Source organism: Mastacembelus armatus, chromosome 23 (assembly GCF_900324485.2).
Source record: "Mastacembelus armatus chromosome 23, fMasArm1.2, whole genome shotgun sequence".
NCBI lineage: Eukaryota > Metazoa > Chordata > Actinopteri > Synbranchiformes > Mastacembelidae > Mastacembelus > Mastacembelus armatus.
In genome coordinates this window covers 5,581,729-5,606,548 of record NC_046655.1, presented here as the reverse complement: position 1 = coordinate 5,606,548, position 24,820 = coordinate 5,581,729, and the positions used below count along the sequence as shown (strand labels likewise).

The following is a 24,820-nucleotide window of genomic DNA, read 5'->3' as shown; positions in this document are numbered from 1 at the left end:
TTTCTGACTTCGTCATATCAACAAACTCATGTAAATGTAACAAATCACTAGTTTCACAGTATCACAGCTTCAGATAAGTTGCTGGATAAACGAGGAAAAACCAAACAATCTAACATTGACAGCAACTGGAAAACCAGCTAAAAGATCTGCTAAAGTGTCTGAGCCAAAAATGTAACCCCTACCAGCTGTGATATCAGAAATCTATAAACAAGCCTGACCTCTAGTCTTTCTACTGCTGTACATTAGCCCTATTATGAAACACACAGATTCGGTATTACCTAATAAGGCCTCGTATATTATAACACAATTTTGTGTAGATTTTCATCGGAACTTTTTAGGTGCATGTAAACATACACTTCATGATATTAAATGATAATCAGCGAGAAATAAAGTATTTCATACGTCCTATCAAATATAGAAGAAGTCTATGTTTGTCTGGCGTGGTGGATCAGCTCGCTGTCTGGTACCAGAGGCCCAGCAGGCATCTGATACACAGGTGGGGGGGGCGGGCATGCTTCAACAGGTGCACAGCACATCTATGTGCATCACTTACACCGTCTGAAGTGGGGGGGGGGGGGGCTCTTTAGCTCATTGTATTTGTTCAGTAAGCCAGGAACCTGTAGTTGTGGAGTGAGACTTGCGTCACTAATTGCTCTAATAACAGACCTCAGACTGGTGCTTTTTCTTTGCAAGTCACATGTTAGTCTGCAACTGAGCCTACATAGTGATTCAGCAGTCTAGAATAACTTACCAAGGACTAGAATGAGGTAAAAGGACTGGGATTGTACTGCGGCTGTATATGCAAACCAAAGGCATATTGTGACAGTTTGAACATTTCTGACCTTTCAAAAAACAAAGAGGTCACGTTAAAAGTTCAGTGAAAACTAAAATCTACCGTTAAATTACAGAGGTAAAAACATAAGCAGATCCTGCCAGCCCAGTATACTGGGTGTTGGAATGCTGCTCTGGATGTTATTAAGTGGTTCTATGTTAAAAGATTTCATGTAGCCATCACCTTATTTCACTGTGAGCCACCACAAAATACACACAGTCCTCCAAAAGAAGAGTAAAGTGCTTCTTGGTTGATTCAGATCTGTCCGTTCTGTCACTTTAAATTGATTTTAAAATCAATTTGTATGCTATTTGTATCAATTTTAGCTCTGTATGCTAAAAAGCAAACATTTAAAATGTAAAACTGAGTAAGCAGCTGATGTATGTTACGGGGAGAATTTCACTCCACTCTCCCCATCGTCTGCTCAGAGTGGAGTAGGGGAAAGGAGAGATTAAAAGAAGAGGGAGAGGAGAAAAGAGAGCTGAAAGACTGGCTGGCATTAAAAGCCTCCCCCTGTGTTGATGGGAGAGGCGTGAAGGAAAAAAAAAAAAAAGTCTAACCGTGAAAAAAAATCCCCCCCCTCCCTGCCCAGATTTTTTTTTCTTTCATTGCCTCTTTGTGCCCCTCACTCTCTTCTCCTCTTCCCCCTGACTTCTTCTCTTCTCTTTCCCTGCCCGGGCCCATTTTCCCTGCACCCTGTCTCTCACTCCTCGGCCGTTTTGAGGACCGAGTCGTCTCCTAGGATCTTGCAGAGCTCGTTGAGGCGATGCTGCATCTTGGGAATGCCAGCCAGCTGGGCCTCGAGCCGCTGTTTCTCCTCAGTGAGGGAAAGGCGCGTCGCCGTGTCCAGCTGCTCGAAGCGCCAGCCTCCCTCCCCGTCGAACTGCAGCAGGTGGGTGTGGTACTTCCTGGAGGCGGAGAGAGAGAAAGAGAGAGGGAAAAATGGGTGTCTGTCATGAAAGAATTTTTACATCTGGAAAGAAGCTGCTGTATCAAAAACTAATTTCTGCTTCAAACAACAAGATTTTAGTGTGGCAGGTCCTACCACAGGGAGGGTCTGTGTGTGATGGAGAGCAGGGAGATGCCGGCATCCTTGGCAGCCTGGAAAATCTTTCCCTCTACATCAATGCTCACAGCGCTGGTACATTCATCCAGCAGGGCATATTTAGGTCTAGCATACACAAGAGGAAATTGTTACATATGCACACTGTTACCCAAGACTGATGAAGCCCACAGCTTTGAAAATTTTGGCACATGCGAATATGGTTTCTCCATACTTGTGGTAGAACATACGAGCCATGCCCATCCTCTGCTTCTCGCCTCCTGACAACACGTCCTTCCAGTCCAGCTCAGCATCCCAGCCTGGGCAGAGAAGAACCATGAAGAGCAGTTTCTACCAAAGTGTATATTCTGGGATTGTCATGCACCTGCGTTTAACAGGTGATGCAACCCAAAATCTCTTCGGTGAAATCGAGTTTTCAAAGACAAAACAGTAAATTGCAGTGCATGAGTGCCTACATCTGTGACTGCATATGCCTGAGCTGATTTGCATGTGTTCTTGTCATTTACACAGTGTAACCATTCATACATTAAACCCTCCTGCAGCTCCAAGCTTTGTACTGGAGTTGATTCACAACAATAGGCCTTTGTTTGGTAATGAGAGGAAAGTGGATGGCCAATTAGTCACAGACTCACGTTTATGCAATACAAGTAATAACCAACTGCATAAGATCGACTGTAGCTTCTGGCTGCTACATCTACAGTCAGTTACAATTAGCAGTGAAGATTTTCCCTATTTTGAACTGTTTCGGTCCAGTTTTAGGACGTGTACTGAGAGATGACGATTTTGTAGTTCAACAAAACTTTACACGTTTTCATCAGCTCAGGAGTAGCAGGAGTTTGGATTCAGTGATATACTAGCTGCCTAATGATTGGTATGAGAATTGATATTTTCTCTAGTTGATGTCATGACGTTTTGAAGTAATTTTAGTGGTTAAAAATGCCCCCTGAGCTATTTGTGAGCTACTTCTGTGCATGTTTCTTCAGCCTTTCACTTTAGACATACAGCTCCACATCTTTGTGTCTCCATCCTACCTCCCTCTCTGGTGACTATGTGATTGAGGTTGACTATATCCAAGATGGCCTCCAGGTCCTTGTCCCCCAGGCCTCTGGAAGCCATGTCCTCCATGGAGTCTGGGTAGATCACTTGATCCCGCAGTGAACCAATTGACATGTATGGCCTGAAACACACACACGCACACGCACACACACACACACGCACACACACACACTAAATATTTCACTTAACCCCTCATTTACTTAACAAAAAGGGTGTGAGTGTCTTTTACACACTTATGGAAGACATGCTGGTAGAGAAAGACCTCCATGATGTTTCTGTTATAGATAGTGTATTCAATTCTGCTGCAGCTGCCAGATGGGCATCTCATCCTATTTATAAAATATTTACTGCTCTCTAGGAGGGAGTCAGCTGAGTCTGCAGCTCTGAGCAGTCCCGGGTAACGTTACGTTGCTCGGTTCACTTCAGTTCAGCTGGAGGGCTACAGTCCTTCTACTGCTTGAACTTTTGGAGGATTCACTGCTCATCTGACTATGATGCTCTATTCTAACACTCACTGTAATTGACTGGTGGCTTAGATTTTCTAATGTGGCTCAGTCAATTGGATTTTTTTCCAGGAAATATTACACTGCATATACAAAATTTAGCTACTTTCAATGTTTCAGTAAAAGTCTCAGATATTTAGATACATTCTTTAAACCTAATTTTCCATTAAAATCGTAATTTCCTTACATACACTATAATGGACATATGACTTTATTTCAGGCCTTTTCTGGGTGGTAAATATTATATATAACTGCTGTTGTATATAGGAGCATAGATTTTGTGTGTTTGTGCGATTACCTCTGAGGGATGTAGAACATGTGCTGAGGAGAGGGTTTGTGCAGCCGGCCGCCATAGACAGGCCACAATCCACTGAGGATTCTGAACAGAGAGCTTTTCCCGCAGCCATTAGGCCCCGTGATCAATAGGTGCATGCCCTCTTCTACCTGAAACAGGGCAATACTTTATTAACTGCCCAGCCAGAGAGTATAATTACAATAGGATATAAAACGTTGGAAATTAAAGCCATGTTAAGGATACAAAATTTCTTTTGAAGAACAAAACAGAGAAGAGCTCAGTGTCTAGAGAACACAGGTGTAGAAAATATGTAGCAGTATTGGCTGGATGCTCAGTTACACTGTAAGATAAAAAAAGAGCACCTTGTCTTTTAATGCATATTTGTCTTAAACCTGTGGACATAAACCTAGTGTAAACAGATGTTTCCTGATAGTTACCAGCCTAATGTCAGCAATGTACTCAGGTATATTGACCTCAACTATAACGTTCACAGCTGCAGCTCGTTGTACTGTAGTCTGCACAGAGGTCTGTGAGCCCGAGCTCTGAACAGTACTCGAAACAGACACTCGAAACAGAGAGGGAAAAAAAAAAAGGAGCTTCACTTGAAGCTTTAGCTGTTATTCTCCATTACTGAGCTCAAAGACATGTTGCTCTGACAACAGTTTCAAAGACAGCTTTGAAAATCTCAGGCTTGTGTCAAATTATCAGCAATGAAATCAAACTAACTCAATTATCCACATATGAAGAACTGGGCCTAACAGCAGAGCCTCAGTCTCTCTGCAGTCTGAGAGGGAAACAAACAGAACATGCGGACAGGAGAGATGCATTATATACAAGAAGGAAAGTTTGGAAAGTGGCATTTGTGAGTGCTCATGTGGGATTTTTAGCAAGGCAGCACACAGCCCCAGGGGAGTGACAAAGAATAGTTTTTGTTTTCTAATCCACATAGACCAAAGTCCAGTGACAGCTTGATGGTGACGTGGGATTCAGAGAAAAGCTGAACCTCAGAGTGCCTGCAAACGCATCAACTAAACTTCCAGGTTAACGTAAAAGTGGAGAAAACCAGAGAAAGTAGATTAAAGGGTCATTCTGGTGATTTTTGATATGCTGGTCCATTTTAACTAGAAAAGAGTGCAGAAAATTGAGCAAAAAAGAGCTATCTCACCTTAAAGTTCAGGCAAGACACCACTATGTCCCCATTGGGCGTGATAATCGGGACATTTTCACACACAATGCCTTTGTCCACATCTATCACTTCACCTGGAGAGACAAAAGAGCAGAAGCCACAGAGGAGGAGCAGAGAAAAAAAAAAAAAACAGTGTGTGTCAGAGCAGATATAAAGAATTATACACTCACTCCACCAAAGCATGTGCTTGGATATGGAAGGTCTAATGCCTACAGAGCAGAAATTATGGATTAAAAAAATGATCATGTCACTGATCTCTTAGTGCTTTTAGTGCTCTCTAAGGCAGTTCATTCTGAGGTCAAATGGATGTTTGCACAAGGAGATTTAACCTAATGAATCTAACTTTTGACCTTCGTACTGATGTAACAGCATATTAGTTATCTAGGAATGTATTCTCCTAATGCAGGTTGCACCGCATAAGCATTTTGGCCAAATACATAAAATGTAATGAACTTGGATGCACGTTAGAATTGTCAAGTGGTGAAGAAGTGGAAGATGTTTCCCCACCACTGCAACAGCAGGTTAAGTGTGCTCAGGTGATGGAACTGGCCGGTCAGGCTGTGACAACCTCTTTCCCTCCTTCAGGTGTTTTATTGTAGAAGGAGATGTACAGTATATATACATGTGTGTGTACAGGCCTACCCTTTATCTCCAGTGGTCCATCTATGTGCATCTCAGGCTTGCTCTTCTTCTCTGCTCCTGTTGTGGCTGACACAGAGGAGCGCTTGTAAACGCCCCTCTGAACATCCTCAAACACCACGAACATGTTGTGGACCCGCGCGGTGTAGCCTGCCAGCTCTGTCACCTGCCCATAAAAAACACCCACATTCAGGGGTCGAAGGTCATTCTCTAGTAAATGTCAGAGGGATGTCAGTGTGACCCACTAGGTCACAGTTCTTCTTTCATTACTTTCCACAAACCCAGAACATGTTCCCAGATCTAGTCTTATCTATGAGGCCTCTGTTTGTCTGCAGTATGTATGGTCAACCTTCTGTACAGTGTGTAAATGGAAACAGCACATTAAACTAATTACATCATTTTTTATATTAAGCTGAATATATAAAAATGTATCACAAAATGTTGTAAATACAACATATACGGTACACAAAATGCATTAAGGGTATTGTGCATTAACATATAATAGAGCCTCTTGCTTTGGCTTTGATGTTATTGTACCCTGCAGGGGGGCCATGCAGACTGTTGACGCAGCTTGATTTTATTAAACAACAAACACCAATTCTGGGAATTCTCGGATGACACGTGGAGCTTCAGAGTGACCGGCTCTAAGAAGCAAGAACACAAATCACTGGTGATGACATGAGTCTTTCTATTAGGATATAGTATAATGCTGATCCAGAACCAGTGACCTGTTTTTACAATTTCCCACCAATTGGTTTTTAAGATAAGATAAGATATGATAAGATGATAAGAGAAATTCAGGCATATAATAATAATAACCACAGAAATTAAACAGAGTGAACAGAGAGAAAATCCAGACTGATAAAAGAGATGATAAAAACCAAGATGAGTAACAAGCTACCACGAGCTAGAACACGTCACAGTGCCATCTGACCACTCACCCACAAACACAGCAAACAAATGCACATACAATGTGCTTGTCATATTAAACAGGCAGAGTCTTTGGAGGCGTGAGTATGGTGCACTGCCTTAGGAATGTGCTCCATCCCTACTGCATGCTAAACTGCACACACACACGCATGCACATGCACACATACACATCTGTTGGCCTTGCATGCAGGGGCTTGTTGCAACACACAGTCAGAAAAAAAAAGCTGCATGCAAGATAAAACCCGTATTCTCCAGGGAATCGTTCTGCACCAGATAGTTGAATTGAAATGACACTGAACTCTGCACCTTATTGAATCAAAGACATGGTTTCTAAAGTTCCACAGCAGTTTTAGATTTGTGTAAGTTTGTAGAATAGACGCTGTGTTCGCGTTCACATTCTGCCGTGTGGTACAGTGGTACAGTTGGAAGTTTTGAAAAGAGGTGACTCACAGTTAAGGAAGCAGACAACAGACTACTATGCTCCAAAAAGAGTTTTGCTTCCTCTTCTTCACCACAAGCACAGACTGCTAAATCTGTCTCGCTCAGAGAAAAGCCACACACAGACACACAGACCGACACGATCCTGAAGTTCACCCAACCTTTGCTCAGATATTACAGACTTTACTAAGGGAATTACTGGATAGCCTGAAAAAATAGATGCCAAAACACAGGGTGGGCATATGATCAAAAGTGGACAAGCAGCTGGACCGCTTCACCACAAGTGCAGCAGCAGCCAAATCCTCTTATAGACTTCAAAATGCAGCCTGAGAGAGAATGCATGAATGGGCCATGCTATTTTTTTTTGGATTAAAATGCAACTAGAGATCAGGGATTTGGCCCTTGATGAACAGGGCCATTCATTCACTGATTTCTTTTGTTGTTTTTTTCTGGACTCAAATACAATCCGGGGCACGCACAGTGAGTTTTACATTGGGAGGAAAAAAAAAAAAAAGGAGAGTGGTGGATGTACAGTATCTATCTGTCAGTCATCCAGCCTGTGCGTTCATCCATCCCACGCATTCATCTGTTCAGCTGCTTGCCCATCCAGACTCTGGCCAATGAAATGACAGAACCCCACATCCTTACACATCTGCCACCATGGGAATATCAGGAACTGTAGCCTCATGTGCCATACTCTTTGGATATAAATTTGATATCCAAATGACATGTGCCATTGAGGTGGAAGCTCAGCTCCTGTGTTAAGCCTTTGATCCAAAATTGGGCTGAAACTGCACTGATCATAACCTGTTTTAATTTTATGAGGCTGTCAAGTGGACTTTTTGCCAGATGTCTGGCAGGTCTTAGGTATTTCACAGTTACAAGAGCAAACTGCTAATAGATAGATTTATATATATGGGAAAACATTGAAGATTCCACCAGAGGCCAGTGTGAGGCCTTTGTGTTGTCTGATTAACAGTTCACAACTCAAAGATACTTCATTTCCCCCAAAGCAAAACAGTAAATCCTTATATCAGAACAGCTGGAACCAGTGCCAATAGGGTAAGTACAGGCTAAGTAAGTGATGGACAGTGATGGACAGATAATGCTGATTCTCTTCAGACAAAGAGCAGTCCAGCAATGCTGTGTTAACTGCAGCGTGCAGCGGCCTCACCTCTTTATAGGAGGACATGATCCTCTCGATGGCATCGGCTCCTGAGGCCAGGAGGTTACGGGCGGTGGTGAAAGCCTCCGTCCTCTCACTGACCATCACCTGCGTCTGGCCATCTGCAGTTTCTACAGGATGGGCAGAGAAACAAAACCCAGGGCACACAGTGAGCTCAGTTATAGCTTTATTTTTGAATCAGCTGAAATACCATCGGGTAGGCGTGGGAGGCAGTTACTGTTTTCACACATGCTAATCAGCTCTTAGTTGAGGAGGAGGATGTAGCTCTTGGTTTGGAGATGCTCATGACCTTTATGTGCAGCGCGAAACGTGCTCACACTCCAGGTGCTATTACATGAAGCACTGAGTTGGCTTTAGCTTTCTGTGTTTTTGTGACAACATCAAGAATGTGCTCACAGCCCCAGCCTGGGACACCTCACAGTCTCCTCACCGTTGTCAGCGAAGCCGGTGGCTGTGATGATCGGCACAGCGACCATCACCAACCCGCTGCTGCTCCACACATACTTCATGAGGAACTGCTCGATCATGATGTACCACAGACGCTTGGACAGGATCAGGTTCATCTGGTCCGCCAGAGCTCGGTAACACTTCTGCAGCTGGCGCATCTCCACCTGTAATAAACTGCATATTACTGTACACAGCACTGTAGTCACTCCTGGCATTGTGGAACCTGTCTTCACTGCACTGACCATCACCACCTGCTCTGTGTAAAATAATCCAGCTGATTACACTTATATATACATGTCATGATACTATATTGACTTTGTTATTGGTTGTGGTTATTCAAGATGCTATTCATTTTAGGAAAAGAGGGTAAACAAAACAAATTATGTGTTAAATTTGTCTAATAGATTTGGGCCAAGGCTGGACTAACAACCTGGCCTCTGCCACAGTGTCTAAGAGTGGCCCCAGAAAACCCAGGTTTACTGTGTGAGTTGCACTTTGGTCATTTAATGACTTGATTTTCTGGGGGGGTTGCACAACAAGAACTTAAACTAGGTTCCTCTATATTACATTATTATTAATGTTGCTATTATTACGTTTTATTAATAATCTTAAGTGGTGTGATGTAGGTCACTATACCAGTTCTATTATTTTAGATAATATATTTATATTCAAAGCAAATCCAACCACACAGCTTGATTTCCAAGTGATTTCAATGAACTTTGAGATTGAGCATGAAAGAATTGAGCTTGGTTTGATCAAAGCCCCACATACAGACTGATATACAGAATACCTGGGTCCATACTGTTTGTTTTCTACCATGCTTCATGCTAAAATACAGTCCTATCAACAATCTATTAATGGATTAAATGTGACTGTATCTTATTCATATTATAGATCATAGTTCATTCCCACCACTGTTGGATGCCAGCCACAAAAACGGTCCCCTGCGTACCTTGTGTCCCCTGTAGAAAGCTATTTCCTCGGCATTTGCAATGATCCTGGAGTGCACATATCGCAGGTAACCTTTCCTATGCGCCTCCTCTGCCACCAGCTTGCCAAACCTGGGCGAGCAAGCACGCAGGACCTTAGCCGTAGCAAAGACTACCAGCCCGGCCAGCAGCGTCGGCCCGCTGGCGTTAGCCCCCCTGGACCTGGCGGTCTGGATCAGCGTGTAGGAGGTCAGCATCACGTCCAGGATGGGCTTGGTCAGATTAGAATAGAGATGGGCCACCGACTGGGAAAACATCATTACGTCCTCGGTGAGAGACTGGTCCGGGTTGGCGAGCCTCCCGTCCATGTTGCTGACTTTGTAGTAGGTCTGATCGGTGAAGTAGGTCCGGTAGGCATGGTTCACCAGCCGGGTGCGGAAGGCCAGAGCCAGTTTGCACTCCAGGTACCGGATGGCGCTGTTGACGAACGTGGCCGGGATGGCAATGAGGAGCCATTTGATCAGCTGGATGATGAATCTCTTGGGTTTCTTCTCCACGATCGTTTTGACAATCTTGCCATCTAAGCTAGCGACGTAAATAGACAGAAACGTCCTAGATATCAGCGCCACCGAGTGCAAGGAGAGCAAACCGAGCTCTTTGGACACAAGCCTGGGGAAGAGGATTTTACCAAGTTCGAGGATCTGCTTGAGAAATTCTGCATTTACCCCCGGGGATGCCTTCGTATGATCCGCGGCGTCCACCTGTGCTTTTCCCGAACAAGCCGAGCCGTTCTCCGCCTTTGAAACCCGGCGATTGTTCCCGGGATCTTTGTTTTTGCTGAGCTGCTTGCAGATGATGGGGTAAAACGTTTTGACACCGTAAGCAGCAGCTGCGAGAAACACGGCTCGCTTCGCCGCAGCCGTGCGGTCCCATCTCACTTTGGACGCCGCATCGAGGATGTTGGACATTTTTCAAACGTTAGTCGTCTCAGCTGGCGATCCTCACAATGCCCATCCCCCAAAACCCGACTCACCACTCACCGCGTCGACATGAACCGAGGGAAGGATTTCTGATGGCTGGATTGATGTGAAACGAGCCCCTTAGAAGTACCGCTACATCCTGCTAGTTATTTTATAGAAGCGTCAAGCAAAACAAGGCACAGAAATCGACTTCCGGTCAGGACTGTCACAATAAAAACCCAAGCTCAACTTCCGCCACACTACTCGGGCGTGTGAACCGTGCCGTCATTTTACTTTATAAAGTAATGTCGCCTGGCTTCCTGTAGGTGTTGTCACAACATTGACGCAGCTTATTTCCGTGTACGCCTTTGCAGCGGCTCATCTGATTGGTCGCGCCCCCGGTGAAGACGTGAGAGACGTTAATACAACATCTACTGCTCCCAGCTATTCCGCTTTTAGGCAAAATATGTCACAGAGCAGTTTTATTTCCGGAAAAATATGTCATTGGAAACAGAATTAATAACCGACAGATTTTAAACAAGTGGTTAAAATACATTTAACGTTATATTTATAGACGGCTAAGAAATATTCTCAGTAGCTCGTGATAATGTTTTTCTTCGCGCGCCTTTAGGTGACGTTAGCTTAACTACCAAAGCAAAAACTACCACTGTATTTTGACCTTTTACACAGATTAACTACTCTTTTATTGAGATTTACATAGTTTCTGATAGTCACAGACGTTAAAAATGAACTGGGTTGGTGGTTCAAGGTAAGAGAGTGGAGAATATCTTGGTAAACAGCTGCTGTGTTGACGTTAGCTTATAAACGTTAGCGAAACTAAGTAGACGGACTTGTTATTGCAGGAGCCGGTTGGTGATGAAAAACAATGCAAGAAAGCAGAGGGTGAGGCAGCCAAAATAAATAAATGCTCATTAATTTACCAGGAGGTAACAGTGTGTTCATTGATAATATGTCCACCTACAACAGGAGTTCTTTGAAAAGAGAAAAATGCAAAAAAAACTGAAAGACTTGGGACTAGCCCTGCCAGCTTCCCCCCAAGGAACCAGCTCTGGTAGCATGGACATGGTGACTTTGTTTATTGTCAACCAGATTGCTACTAAGAAAGAAAAGAAAGGTGAGAACACCTGTTGGTGAATAAAACCTGAAATAAACAGAAAACAAAATGCTAACAAGAGATACTGAAAAGCAGGACTTGCAGCTGTGGATGAAATTAATCCCCTTTATACTATCCATACTAATGTCCCATTTTAAATTTGTGAAATGTCTGAACAATAAAAATGTATTAGTAACGTGTTTAGTAATAGCATTAGAACTAGACTTTGTGAGTGCAAGTATTTTTTTTTAAATTGAAAAAAAAGTTTCAAATATGAATAAAAAACATGTTTTGAATATGAATTAAAATGTGTTTCAGCTTTTATTATTAGTTGTGGCTTATGTATATTATCATGATGTATGTGCTTTTAATAATGCTTCAGTATGGCAAATGATTCTATCAAAAAGTCTGTTTTTTTCAGATCCTCCTAAAGTGACGGTCTTCGGCAACTATAGAGGAGAGTCCAGGCATAAGAGAAATGAGCCCCTGGTGCTCCCAATGAGCCCCTGCTCTCCATCACAGCTCAGTCTTGTTGAGAGCCACTCTCAGTACAGGTAGAACTGGAGTTTGGGTTTTCTAAAAGCATCCTCCTAAAGCCAAAACCGGAATATTTCTCCCTCTGTGTCTGTTGAGGTATCGCCTCCCTTCAGAATCATTTTCAGTAACCAAGGTGGTGAGAATTATCGGAGTGGTGGATACCTGTGATATAAAAATGGAATGTGTTTTTGGTGATAGGCAATTGTCCAACAATAATTGTATGTATTCCATGTCAATATCTAGTGCTCAAGGAATGAGAAAGAGAAAGCATGTTATTCCTCAAGAGTTCAAGTGTCGGCAGGTTAGTCACAGTCCTGCTATGCACAGCGTGCTTTTTAAAGTACTTCTTATCTTAGTGAATAAATGTTCTAACCCTGTGGTTACAAAATCACTTACTTATTTGTTCCCTAGCTGTCCCCAGTGCTGGAGTCAGCCTTCTCAGACAACAGTGCATCTGACTACCTGGCTCCCATAGCTGATACTCTGAGCCCCTTCTCCTCCACTTCATCAGCCTCATCAAGGCAAGGTAATTTTATAGATCACCCCTGCAATAAATCATATTATTTAATGTTTACATTTTTGCTTGGCATGGGAATATTTAATGCAAGAAGTAAATTGAGGCCAAATGAAGCTGCTCTCCTCAGGCGTATTTCCCCTGCAGCTGAATCATCAGCAGAGAAGCCAGAGTCAGGCTAAACCGCCCAACTGCTCCCCTTCACCCTGGGACACCTCAGGACTGGAACAGACCAAGGTGGTGAGAAAGAAAATATTAACTGTGAATGTATTTTTCAAGCACACAAAGCACATCTGTAAATAATAAAACGAATGGGCAGTATGTCGTTGACCAATGGCAATTCCTTGGGTATGAGGGTTCAGACATTAGGGTTGTCTCAGATTTTATTCTACACTAAGTCTGATTTTATTTTGCTAGTTTCAGCGTTTCTCCCAGCCCAGAGGTATGACAGGTGACACCCCCTGGTCCTGTGGGTCATACCCGTCCTTCTACCAACTGGAGACACCAACAGCAGCTCAAGTCTTGTTTGGACGTCCAGAACCAGAGTGAGGACAACATGAGTGCAGATGGAAAATTTCCTGTTTTATTGAACTGCTCATTTTGTAACCACTAAAGCACACACATGTTATTACAGTATAGAGGTAAGGGTAAGAGGCAGTGGAAGACCTGAAGTCAGGTTCTCTCTCAGCCAACCAGAAGACAAGGAGCCCATACTAGACTTGAAGCTTAACCAGTCAGAAACTGAGCACCAGTTTGAGGAGGATGTCTTCAGTGGCTTCAGTAATGACGTGTGTGAAAGAGAAGGTAGCTCCTGTTGGAAACGTTCAAATAAACAGTGGATTTTTTTCTTCAGGTTTACACAAAATTTTAATTTTAGCTTTTAATTTAGGAAGTGCAAAATCAAAGATATATCTCCAAGATGAAACTCCAGTAAGACCTTTAACACCACAGTAAGTTTTTATATTTAAAACAAATCATTTGTATCGATAAAAAAGTCTATTGAATTTGTTGTAATGCTGTCTTGTTTTTCCCTATTGTCAGAACTGTCCCTGACTCTCAGTCCATGGGAGGCGAAGTAAGATCCCACATACATGCAAGTGTGTTAAGCATCTGCCACCATGTGGTAGAGTCTGTAACTGCCATGGATCTAACATTGAACTGAAATATAACAATGTGAAAAACTGTGCTGAATAGATAATTAGAAACTTTAACCTGACTCTCCAGTCATGATGAAAAGTTGTACAGAGCTTTTTGGCCTGACTGGACTGTACTGTATATGAGGTGCACACAGTTTGCATGTTAATTCTGGTTTATTCACAGCATTCCAACTCCACTTACATGAACTTTTGTAAGTTTCTTAAGCATCTCTAAACAATTCATTCATTGTGTATATACTGGAAGAAGAACACAAAATTAAACAGTTTTTTTTTTTTTCAATCCCACAGTATACCCTGGACACAACACTGGGCCCATGAATGGCTGTGAATGTTACTCATGTAGAGAGGGTTGCCTTAGTTCAGACACGGATGATGTAAGTTGCACTGGGAAGTTCCTTGGGCCATCTTGTCACACTCTGACTGTACTGTACATTCACCTCAGAGTTTTAAATTAGATTATTTGTCATTATTTATGTTAAACCTTAAAGATCCAGAAATGTTTATTTTTCTTTAACAGCATTGCTGTTAATTAAACTGTAATATCAGTAAAAGTGACATCCAAGTACATGACTCATTTCTGAATTTTACAATGTTGAGCATCAGTTACTGTTCTCTTTAGTAAAATAGTGGTGTGTTTTCCTTTTCTGACTGTATTCTAGGATGAACTAGTATTTCAGCCATGTCCACAGGCTTCTGCTTCTTCATACATTCATCAAGCCTGTTGTACAGACACCCCTAACCTAAATCAGTGCTCACAGGAGAATCCGGAACAAAGACTCTCCCAGCCCAGGCTGCTCACCCCACTCATAAAACCCCAAATGAACCTCAGAGATGATCAGAATGTGGCTTGCCCAGATAAAGCCTGTGAGACTAATGATCAGCAGATAGGACGCAGCACAGCTCAGTTTGTATCACCACACCCTCTGGCTCAAAGTCAGCTTGTTTGCAAATGCAAACAAGCATCCAATGAAACCCGAGATGTAGGAAGTCAAACAGTCGACATCCCCACAGCTGAGAAACGCGATGCCTCGACTCAGTGCGACAGTGTGACGAGAGCCACTGCGTACAACTTGTACCTACCACCTGTTGTTAAACCGGTACAGCATCTGGCCACAGGGAGGCAGACTGATACTGCTGCAGAGCCAAACACACTGTCAGCTTCATCAGGCAACTTGAGGAGCGGAGGGAAGCACACGCCCTGGAACAACGAGAACTCCAAGGCTGACTCCCTGCCAGGCAGCAGCTCTTCAGTCAAACTCAGTGATGACAAAGTGACCATACAACAGCCCATAATCCAATTTGCAGATGTTCAGAGCATCCCTGATGACAGAGGTATAACATGCAAGTGAAATTTCCAGTGTCCTTCATGTGAACATTGAGAGGACCTCAAGAATCATATTCACTTATTTAAATTCTACAGACAATAAAACACAGATTGTGTTAAAGCCATTTTGCTGCTCTCTTGTTTGTGATGTAGGTAAGGAGAGTGGAGAGGCCAGCACTAAGAGAGAGCAGCAAGAAAATGGCCCTCTGATGAAGAACCTCTCAGACGAAGGAAAGGAGGAGGTCACATCTTCCACCAGAGTCAAAAGACTCTCAAAAAAAGCCGAAACACTTCAGGAAATAGCCGACATTTTGCTCCTGCTCAAGCAGAAGACGAAGGAGGGATGAGAAAGACGAAAGGAAATAAAAGATGTCCTGGGCAAGTTTTCAATCTAAAGCATCATTCAATAGTTTGCTTGAGGTATCGTAAATACTCAGTGTTTGTTCTTACGTTAAGACAGTAAAATAAAGCCCCAATGCTTTACTCATATGTTTATTTCTTTTTTCATATACACATTCAAGTGTTAAGTTTCCATGAAGATATTTATTATTATACAATATAAACTCTAGCAAAACATTTACAGCTTGGAACAATAATTAAATATACTATACAGCACTCTTGGTTTTTGTAGTTCCTCATAAACTGTAGAAACACATGAAATTGGCCCATATAGAAAATAAACTGCAACATTTTCACCATAAGTGCACAGTAAATGTCCCCACTGTGGTAGAGGATCCTGTCAACACAACTGGATGTTAAGGGCTAAACAACACACTATCTTCTGCAGCCTGAAAAAACATGACACATTTGGTCAACACAGGTTTTCATTACAGAGCAGCAGCTTATTCTTTGTATTTTATCTGTAATAATACCTTAAGTACAAAATACTTCTGTGTGGTTTTAGGACACGTTATTGTGGACCAAATGAAACGGACACCTTTCAGCCCAGAGAAGCCAGGTGAAAAAGTAAACAAGCCTATTTAATCTAATACCCAGTTATAGAAGGTCTGTGCAAGTTGATTTTCATCACTTATTGAAATGAGTGGAAATCACTGATAATCAAAGGAAGTGCGGCATGCTTTGGAAACTGATCAGCAGATAGAAAACATCAATAATTTGTAAAGATTGGGCTGAATTTGGTCCTTTAAAGCCTCTTTGGGAACCTCTGTTTTGAAAATGTGTTTAAAGGACAGTTAATAGAGTTTCCACATGCGGGTGCTAGTTTGCTATGATGCTACCATCTGGTCATGTGATCTGCCTTTTCCATAGGCATTCATGTGTCAGTGTGACATGAAAATATCAAACGTTTCACAATACATGATAAAAATATTCAGTTGACAATGAGCTAGGGACTTTGATAAACAGCTTCTTATTCAAAACATATTAAAAATTGATCAACCTAATAATTCACGATGGGTTAGCACCCACATGCCAAAAATAACGGACTGTCCTTGATCTACACAAAGTTACTGCGTATTCTACTTCCACACTAGTTTTGCAACACAGGAACCTACGTGTATTTGACTAACAAGGTGTTACCTCACAGTTTTACAACTTTACAAAACAACATTGGTTAGTTACGCTAAAGCCTACTCTTTGACTTCTGACACAAGAACCACATAAATGATATGCTCTGCTATTTGTACATAAGGCTATGGAGGAAGACCAAAATGAAAATACAAGTAATAAAGGTATAAAAATAATATTTCATCACAGCCAAAATGAAAATGTACACATGCAAAACAAAAAAAGCTACTCAGACTGACAGTACTTAGTGTAATGTGATATAATACATACATGGATCACATGGCGATCTGTCCAGGGTGTACCCCGCCTCTCGCCTAATGTCAGCTGGGATTGGCTCCAGCCTCCTGTGACTCTTTCGATGCTCACATGGGAATGGGACTGGAAAATGACCATTAGGCACCTTCACAATACACAGGCACTAATATTACCATGTTGAGAGAGAATGTCATACTTAAAAATCTCAGGTTTTCCTCAACCACTACAGACAGAACAGACTGGTGGTCGTTGCTGGAGATCAAGTGTACAGTACATCTATCAATAACAACCAGCGACGGTTCATGACACATGCAGGGTGAGAACAGGTTCATAGCGTAAGTTTTGGCAAACCTTGTAACAGTGATGTTAAATATCCCTCTCCACAATAATGTCTTAAAAAAAAATGCAACTTTTACGAGCAGAGCCAGTAGGTGTTGTCTGAAACTCCTTACTGAGTTTGAAAACCTCACTGAGAAAAAAATGATTTATTTAAATAAATGAAACCATAGCAACAGAACGTATACCCCCTCCCAGTGCTACTACAGCAGTAAGTGGTTTTGTTTAGGCACACACTGACAATACAAGTTTGCTAAAACAGTATTCTGTACATCTTGGGTGTTTGCTTTTCATAAAAATATGAGGCCGAGCACAAACTGAGACTGCCATCATGAGGCCCTGACTACAGTGTTCTATGCTACGAGCTTGAACAACACTTAGAGATGTGTTTATATAGAAAGGCATAATGGTACTGTAGATGTCGACAATGGTTCTGTGGACACACACAAACCCAGAGCACATTTACTATACCTATTTCAGTTCTCAGTGGAAATGTACTCTGACATTATGCTTTTTATATCTTATGCACATACATACATATACTGTACATCGCGCTGATATTTACTTAGTGAATGTACAAAACATTAAGGAGAACTTCTCACACTGAGCCACATCCTGAGTCCCTAATATTTTATATATTCAGTGTGTGTTCAACAGTCTGGCTTTCTGTCCAAGCATCCACGAAAAAAGACACCGAACCTGAATGTACTGATGTTATGTCTGTTGTGTGTGGAGATATCTGTGTTGCCTGTTTGGGAATTCAACAGGTCTGATATGACGTCAGTCCCCCACTCAATTCAGAGAATAAGCCAGAAACATCCGCACCCCTGCTGTCTGCTAAAGCACGCTCTGTCACTGATGTTGGATTTCTGAATTTCCTGAACTGACTGACATGAAAGTGAACTAACTCACATCACCAATACAAGCGGAGACCTTTTAAACTCTTATTTTTTACCTCATCCTGAGGAGAAGCATTGGCTCACACACTAAAAAAAAAAAAACAGACCCAACTACGCTGCGTGTTTCAGTAATCACCAAATGAAACACCCAGCGGGAGGTTACCAACACTGAAACTCCCTAGTCCACATCTGATGCATCGTTGTCTGACAGATGGTAGTTTGAACCTTTGACTCGGATGTACTCGACCTGCCGTCCCTCGTCTGAATCGGAGACGCCGCAGGAACAAAGTTGATTTTCGAACAACGCCTCGATCTCCTCCAGTCGCCGGCCTTTGGTCTCCGGCAGGCAGCCATAGATGAAGATGAAACCCAGCAAAGCCAGGCTGGAGTAGAGGAAGAAAGCTCCTGGGTGGATTAAAAAAAAATAAAACAAACAAACAAAAACACACTGTCACTAAGGACAGACCCAAGAAATACACAGCCATCACTTTTAAAAAAAAGTTTGCTGCGTTTCATCATTTATCAACGCTGCCGGTGACAGGAGCTGCTAAGGGCAGCGGATATTAGATCTCGACTGCCCTTGAAAATCTGTGGAGATGTGAACTTGAAATGAAAATGTTTCACCAAATTGAAATACTGCTTTCACGCTGCCGGTGACGAAACGATAAATGTGGAGTAGATGTAACATGCCCCTGTCAGAGCGGCATTACAGCAGGGTCAACACAGATCCAAACAGAACCAGTGGTGGAGGCTTAATGAGATTGCCCGGCCACGGTGAGCTCTATTTTCTCCTTGTCAGAGCAGAGTGACATTTTTAAGTTACAACCAAGCATGCATTATGCTAAATAGCATTTCTATGACAACATCATCATGCTTATTCAGCTCGGTGTTTCATCCACGGTGAATGATAAGGCAGAAGAAACGGCGAAAGACTGGAATGGATTATTAACCCGCCACATCTCAGGATGCTTTCACAGTCACCCCTGATGGATCGATTGCCAGCTCCACGAAAGGTCAGCTCCTTCCTGTCGGAGGAGAAACCTGCTGCTGAGCCACGCTCACTGGGGAGGTATGGAAAAGGGTCGTGTGGTGGGGATGGGGGGGGGCTCCTGACACAAGCGTTTAATCGACTTAAAATGGCACAATTCTAGTTTTGACTGCCTCCTTCGCTTTTTGCACAGAAATAAGAAGTAAGAGCTTTGACGGCAACTGGTTTGTCACCAAATTCTGCTGCCCAGAAACTGACCGTAGTAGGTGAAATACTGAGCCAGGTGGAGGAAGGTGAGAGACACCAGGATGTTGAAGGTCCAGTTGACTCCAGCTGCCCAGGCGTTCCCTGTGCTCCTGGCCCACAGAGGGTAGATTTCTGAGTTGATGGTCCATGGCATTGGACCCATCCCTGAGAGAGGCAGATGAGGAGGAGGACTTTAAACAGAGCAACATACTGAGTAACTGGAAATATTCAAATTCTAACCTGGTGGTGCAAACAGATTAGAAGTGACATGACTGTCTATAGCAAATTTCAGAGCATGAATTCAGGACACATTGTGAAGTCTAGTCTGGGTCACCTGGTGCGAAGGCAGCCAGGTAGAGCACCAGGCCCAGTAAAACCAGCCAGGAGTAGGAGGTGGGGCAGTAGTTGTAGGCCCAGTAGGCCTGCTCGGACATCAGGCTGGAGTTGGAACATCTGGAAGACAGAGGCACATTCACTGGTTTTCTGTTAATCTCTCTCCACGTCTGACCTCACTGAGTTTAACTAAAACACGCTGCCTCCTGAGCACATGCACAGACTGGTGTGCGACCCCGTGACTCACCTGCCCCACGCTGCGTGCTCGGTGGACGCCTTATTGACTGGAACGCAGGAGGAGGTGAGGAGCGCCGAGCCGTTCTCGCTGTAACAGAAACCACATCCGGGGTCCAGCATGCACGGCTCGCACAGCCTGCAAGCCCGACGGCAGACACACTCATTAGCCACAGCGTGTCTGAGCACAGTCGATCGAAGAGCACAGTAGCTCCTGGACCCACATTACTTCAGGTTCACATTCACTGTTTGCTTTGTAGACAAACGTATATTAAAAATCTAGCTATACTGTGTTCAGTATATGTGTCTGTATATACAACTAAAAATACAATCTACTTTTTCACAAGCTGGGACTACACCAACAAAACAGCCTCCTCTGATCGAGACTTGCGTCGGGATCCAAATGAAATGAACATATGAACTGCTTCCCACATACAGGATGTGATGAATCAAAATTAAGAACGAAATACAAACACTGTGTGATTCACCATCATTCTATCTTTATCCTGTCTTCTTCCTCTGTTATGTTCCTGTCAATTAAACACAACATCTTATCGTGTGTCACGGTCAGTCCTCGTGTGAAACGGCTTCTGATTTGCTGACAAGGGACAATAACTTTTAACTGCAGATGCATCAGGTTTGTCATTATGGTGCCGGATTTGTTTTCAGTGGTTCTTAAGGTAACATATCCAAGGGACTGCACAGTTACCCACCTGTTGTGCAAACTGCACTGGGGGGCACATTAACAGTGCATCCTTACATGGGACATCCTGTGTACAGTTAGTGAGACGGTGGCTCTAGTGCTGTGGTCAGTGACGGGATGTGTGGGCTCATATGCAGTAAAGTGAACTCAATGAAGCCACTGTGCTAAAAGCACTCATTGCTTCAAATTACCTCAGTGCCTGTGTGTGTGTGTGTGTGTGTGTGTGTGTGTGTGTCATTGTGTGTGGGTGCTGGACAGTGAGTGCATTAGGCTCTGTTTGTTGTTATGATGAAAGACTGTTGTTACACATGAGTTTCAGCTCGTGTCTGCGTAAGCAAAAGCAAATTAGAACATGGAGGCATCTTATGTCTGGCTTGCATAAAAACACACTTGGGCTTTCTTTATGTGTGTGTATGTGTTTGTTTGGTTGCTAATAGAAACAATGAAGTATATAGGAGCTAATTTAATCCTAAGGTTTTGGGAAAGAATACAAGTTACACAGACATGAACAACATTTACACAGCATCTTTCCACAATTGTTTTCAGACAGACCCTGCATGTATGTATGGGCTTATGTGTGGAAATATTCAGCATTGTAAACTGAAATATACTTAGGGGTGCAGAGAGTAACATGGCTCCTTCTGTTATATTTTTGGGGTGGCAGTTAGCAGTGGAAGTAATTTCAGGGCTCAAATGTCTGCTCCCTCCTCCCCATATCAATTTTAGGTCCCTCACACTTTTAAAAACTGACCAGTCATTGTTTCTGACGTTTGGCAATAAAGGGATGATAAAAAACAATTGGTTTTCTGCAGCAGAGGGTCCACTGTGTTTCAGAGGAAGATACTGGGTAACAGTGAACTATGTGTGTGTGTGTGTGTGTGTGTGTGTGTGTGTGTGTGTGTGTACACTCACGGGTATTTGGAGCAGGTAGTATTGGCCATAGCTGGGTCTAATGGGTGGAAGGTGACAGGAGGACTGTGCTGGGCTGACATCAAAAAACCAAAGGCCAACAGACTTAAACTCAAACATGTACCTGTTGAAAAAAAAAAATATATATATATATATATATATATATATATATATATTTACATCTGATATGAAAATGATGACCGTTGTCAGGTGTCTGGAGTGGCAACCTCTTTCTCGTGCTGTGCTGTACCTAAAATACTGCCCAAGCTGAGTTTCCTGCGTCCAACTCTCTCCACCAGCCAAACTCCCAGCAGGGTGAACAGGAAGTTGGTGAGGGCGGTGAGCCCGGCCAACCAGATCGCCAGCCTGTCGTCCCGCACTCCTGACATTTGCAGGATGGTGGCGCTGTAGTACCTAAGTGACAGAGAGACAAGAAAATGAACAAAGCACTGAAACTGTGACCTTAAACAATGTGTCTGATTTGTACTAGCCAGCGCCGTCTGAAAAGAACCACATCTGCCTACCAGCGTTACTAAAGCTGATTAACTCATTATATCGAGATTGCCGTTTTAAAGGGGGGGGGGGTTCTGCACTAGTTCTTGGCCAGGAGCAGTTGCTAGGCAACCAGCAGAGACTCCTGCACCTTGTCCAACATGTATCCCTCGTAAAACGGAAATATATTGATGTAACATGTTAACTAGTAGACTTAAGATTTGGACAGAGCCAAGCCAGCTACACTTCACTAAACTAACTCGCTTAGAAAACAAATAAATATATTTACCAACATTTGAGAAAAAATTCTTTTCAACTTTAACATCAACGTCCAAAGGGGACCTTTGTTGCCTGTTGGACCTTCCTGTCCCTCTCCACTTACTGTCTGAATGAAACATGCCAACAAATAATCTTAAAAAGAAAAAAGTTAGTAATAATGTTTCATTGCAGCGTGTGTGGGCACAACTATGGCAAGTGGGAGCAGAAAATTATCAGAACTGAAAACAGCGATTGCCAAAGCTACAAAAATAAGTTGCAATAAGTAACAAAGGCATTAAATACATTTGTCAGTGTAATAGGTAGACTATAACGAACAGTGTAGGAAACCAGTCTTTCATTAAATCCTCCTTAATGAAGGTTCGTACTCAAAATGCTGGTGTTTCCACTCAGACCTTATTAACCAAAACTCTAATGAGGATTCACGCTGCTGTTGAGCTACCATACGGTTAAATCAACACTTTCAACAATAAACTAAATTATAGAACTTAGGCAAGCTTACTTTTAGCAAGGTGTACTTAGTTCACAAAGCTATGATTAGACAAGTTAGGTCAACAAACCAGCCATAACCTCTCTTCCTGAGAGCCAGCCACTCGACCAGAGTGCTGCCACTCATATAGAGACAGCGATCAGCTATAAATAGCCCTTTTCAATGGCTCTTCCTCTCCCTCTGTGTTCTCATACAGTATAATCATACACGCAACTCTGGCACCACGTTGTTCCAAGTAGTCAGATTATCTCCAATCATCATCAACAAGGCTCTAAACAGGCCACGCTTAACAAAACAGGCACCTGCATGGGGTCCACTTCAATTATGACATCATGTAACTAAGACAAAAGCAGAAAAAAATAAAAAACAACATAGATGAGTCTGCAGACGATGACCACACCATGCGAAGACTCTATTTCAGGTGCCTGTGTAGAAATGATGTGCTTCATGGGCAGGAAAAAATAAGATTCAAAAACCCTCAGAGAACACAAATACAACGGAGGTAATGCTCAGTAAAGACGAGGCAAAAAATAAAACGTTTCATGTGTTGTTTGCCTCGCTGTGTCTCTAAAGGCAAGTCTGAATAGGCATTCTTTTTTTCTCATCTCTTCAAAAGCATGGTTATCACACTCTATGGCTATGGCTCTCGCTCTCTTTTGCCCAAAACAAAGACACAGAATTAAGGGATTTACATAATAACACTTTACTCTCAGCCCTGGTCCAGTCAGAGAGAAGGAGAAAAGGCTGAAGGTGTGAGGTTCTGGTTTCAAAGCTCAACCTACAGTCGTAAAAGGTGAGAAAGGTTACAGGAGGCCCTTTCAGTCATCAGCTTAGATATACACCATGCATGTGCTGACTGGACACACACAAAGACAGAGACACAAAAGAAATGAGTTGGATTTGGAGCAGCAGCAGGAGTAAAAGCACTATATGTGTTCTTGGTTCTTGGCAGCAGTGCCTGCTGCGTTCCATCTCCAGCCCTGCATCTTACTGATTACAGCACATCCACTTACACACACACAAATACTATGTTCTGACACAGGCACCCCTGTGCAGTAACAGCCTGCAGAAACAAAGTGATCATTTTTCTGACTGCTGCGCCAAGAAGCATATTAAATGTTAAAAACATCTCCGAAACGGTATCGGCCTCCAAAAGCACCAGCAGATACTCGAGGGGTCAATTTGAGCCTGTCTAACTTCAGATAACTGTGAGTCTGCTTCCTCTAAACCCTTGTATAGTCTACTGCAAGTCCTCTGATGAAAAGTCCTACAGTTTTTCTAGCAACAAGTGCAGGCAGTAATGAAGAGCTGCTTAAGAAAAGAAGCCTGAAGAAAACAACATATATATATATATAGCTTCCAGTTTCATTTAGAATTTCTCTTATCTTCTTGCAGATCTGAGCAGAACACTGGCGAGCTGTTTTATTTGTCATCTCACAGCATCAAGAGAAAAACAGTTGGAGAGATTTGGGCACAAGAGATTAAAGAGCAAAGAATTGCAGCAGCCTCAGAAATATCTCGCCGGATAAGACTGGACCATTTTAATGGCTACACAAAGACCACTGAGGTACAGAGAGTCTTCAGCTTTTTCATTAAAATTATTTCAAAATGACATAAAGTTAATTTCTGGGAGTCAGTTTGTTGTTTTTGTTTTTTTTTACATGGTGGTTTATCGATCCATTCAAAAATAGTGGCAATATGTGAAACCTCTTGCCTACTGGTGATGTTGATTTTTTTTTCTGCAACGCTTTAAGCTTGAACAAAATAGGTTTAAAGCTGTCACCCCGTGATAGAAAGTGACACCTCTCAGCCTGAAACCCCCACTACTTGTCAGCTACGCTATTAACACAAATCGCAGAGTGACAGGAAACACTCCGAGCAGGACGTCAATAGAGCGGACTTCTGATCAGGCTCCCAGTGTCTGATAATGTGTCCAAGAATAGATGTTTTTATTTTTCTCGCTTTTTGTTTTGATCATCTGAGAATCGGAGTAGTTTTTTGAAAAATACACCGTGCCCCATGA

General features: G+C 42.7%; 3 protein-coding genes across 5 annotated transcripts in view; 1 reads left to right on the top strand and 2 right to left on the bottom strand.

Annotated features, from left to right (window-relative positions):
* Window positions 1-1,447: 1,447 nt before the first annotated feature.
* On the bottom strand, window positions 1,448-10,725 carry abcd2 (ATP-binding cassette, sub-family D (ALD), member 2). Its single transcript, XM_026326312.2, has 10 exons — window positions 9,528-10,725; window positions 8,559-8,739; window positions 8,117-8,238; window positions 5,578-5,740; window positions 4,915-5,009; window positions 3,753-3,898; window positions 2,927-3,072; window positions 2,110-2,194; window positions 1,878-2,003; window positions 1,448-1,740 (listed from the first exon to the last, which is right to left on the bottom strand). The coding sequence occupies exons 1-10, from the start codon at window positions 10,470-10,472 to the stop codon at window positions 1,536-1,538; spliced, it is 2,214 nt and encodes a 737-aa protein (XP_026182097.1). The 5' UTR covers window positions 10,473-10,725; the 3' UTR covers window positions 1,448-1,535.
* Window positions 10,726-10,877: 152 nt separating this feature from the next.
* Window positions 10,878-15,724, top strand: redic1 (regulator of DNA class I crossover intermediates 1). Of its 3 annotated transcripts, none has more exons than XM_026326310.1 (15): window positions 10,878-11,232; window positions 11,327-11,366; window positions 11,451-11,598; window positions 11,999-12,131; window positions 12,358-12,415; window positions 12,526-12,640; window positions 12,759-12,865; window positions 13,046-13,173; window positions 13,263-13,432; window positions 13,506-13,578; window positions 13,670-13,703; window positions 13,949-13,976; window positions 14,074-14,159; window positions 14,445-15,117; window positions 15,263-15,724. In XM_026326310.1, exons 1-15 carry the CDS (start codon window positions 11,210-11,212, stop codon window positions 15,454-15,456), a joined length of 2,010 nt encoding a protein of 669 aa, XP_026182095.1. In that variant the 5' UTR covers window positions 10,878-11,209; the 3' UTR covers window positions 15,457-15,724. The 3 variants fall into 3 exon arrangements, with proteins under 3 accessions (XP_026182095.1, XP_026182096.1, XP_026182094.1); XM_026326311.1 differs by having other exon boundaries at window positions 12,759-12,868; window positions 13,518-13,578; XM_026326309.1 differs by having other exon boundaries at window positions 12,759-12,868.
* Window positions 15,725-18,304: 2,580 nt separating this feature from the next.
* The window catches only part of LOC113142207 (proton myo-inositol cotransporter-like), a 43,997-nt gene continuing 37,481 nt past the window's right edge, over window positions 18,305-24,820 (bottom strand). Inside the window, exons 5-10 of the mRNA XM_026327091.1 lie at window positions 21,790-21,953; window positions 21,543-21,663; window positions 19,941-20,066; window positions 19,695-19,813; window positions 19,373-19,525; window positions 18,305-18,531 (exon numbers count right to left, since the gene is read on the bottom strand). Of these exons, the coding sequence (XP_026182876.1) occupies window positions 18,305-18,531; window positions 19,373-19,525; window positions 19,695-19,813; window positions 19,941-20,066; window positions 21,543-21,663; window positions 21,790-21,953 (910 nt within the window). The remainder of the gene's footprint in view (window positions 18,532-19,372; window positions 19,526-19,694; window positions 19,814-19,940; window positions 20,067-21,542; window positions 21,664-21,789; window positions 21,954-24,820) is intronic.

What these genes read in the sequence shown, in the direction of transcription:
- abcd2 (XM_026326312.2), bottom strand. Translation starts at nt 10,472, where the DNA reads ATGTCCAACATCCTCGATGCGGCGTCCAAAGTGAGATGGGACCGCACG. An exon ending in TCATGTCCTCCTATAAAGAG is followed by an intron (nt 5,741 to 8,116) that starts GTGAGGCCGCTG and finishes TTTTATGGGCAG; the next exon opens with GTGACAGAGCTGGCAGGCTA. An exon ending in TGGACCACTGGAGATAAAGG is followed by an intron (nt 5,010 to 5,577) that starts GTAGGCCTGTAC and finishes TTGTCTCTCCAG; the next exon opens with GTGAAGTGATAGATGTGGAC.
- redic1 (XM_026326309.1), top strand. Translation starts at nt 11,210, where the DNA reads ATGAACTGGGTTGGTGGTTCAAG. An exon ending in ACAATGCAAGAAAGCAGAGG is followed by an intron (nt 11,367 to 11,450) that starts GTGAGGCAGCCA and finishes CACCTACAACAG; the next exon opens with GAGTTCTTTGAAAAGAGAAA. An exon ending in AAGAGTTCAAGTGTCGGCAG is followed by an intron (nt 12,416 to 12,525) that starts GTTAGTCACAGT and finishes TTTGTTCCCTAG; the next exon opens with CTGTCCCCAGTGCTGGAGTC.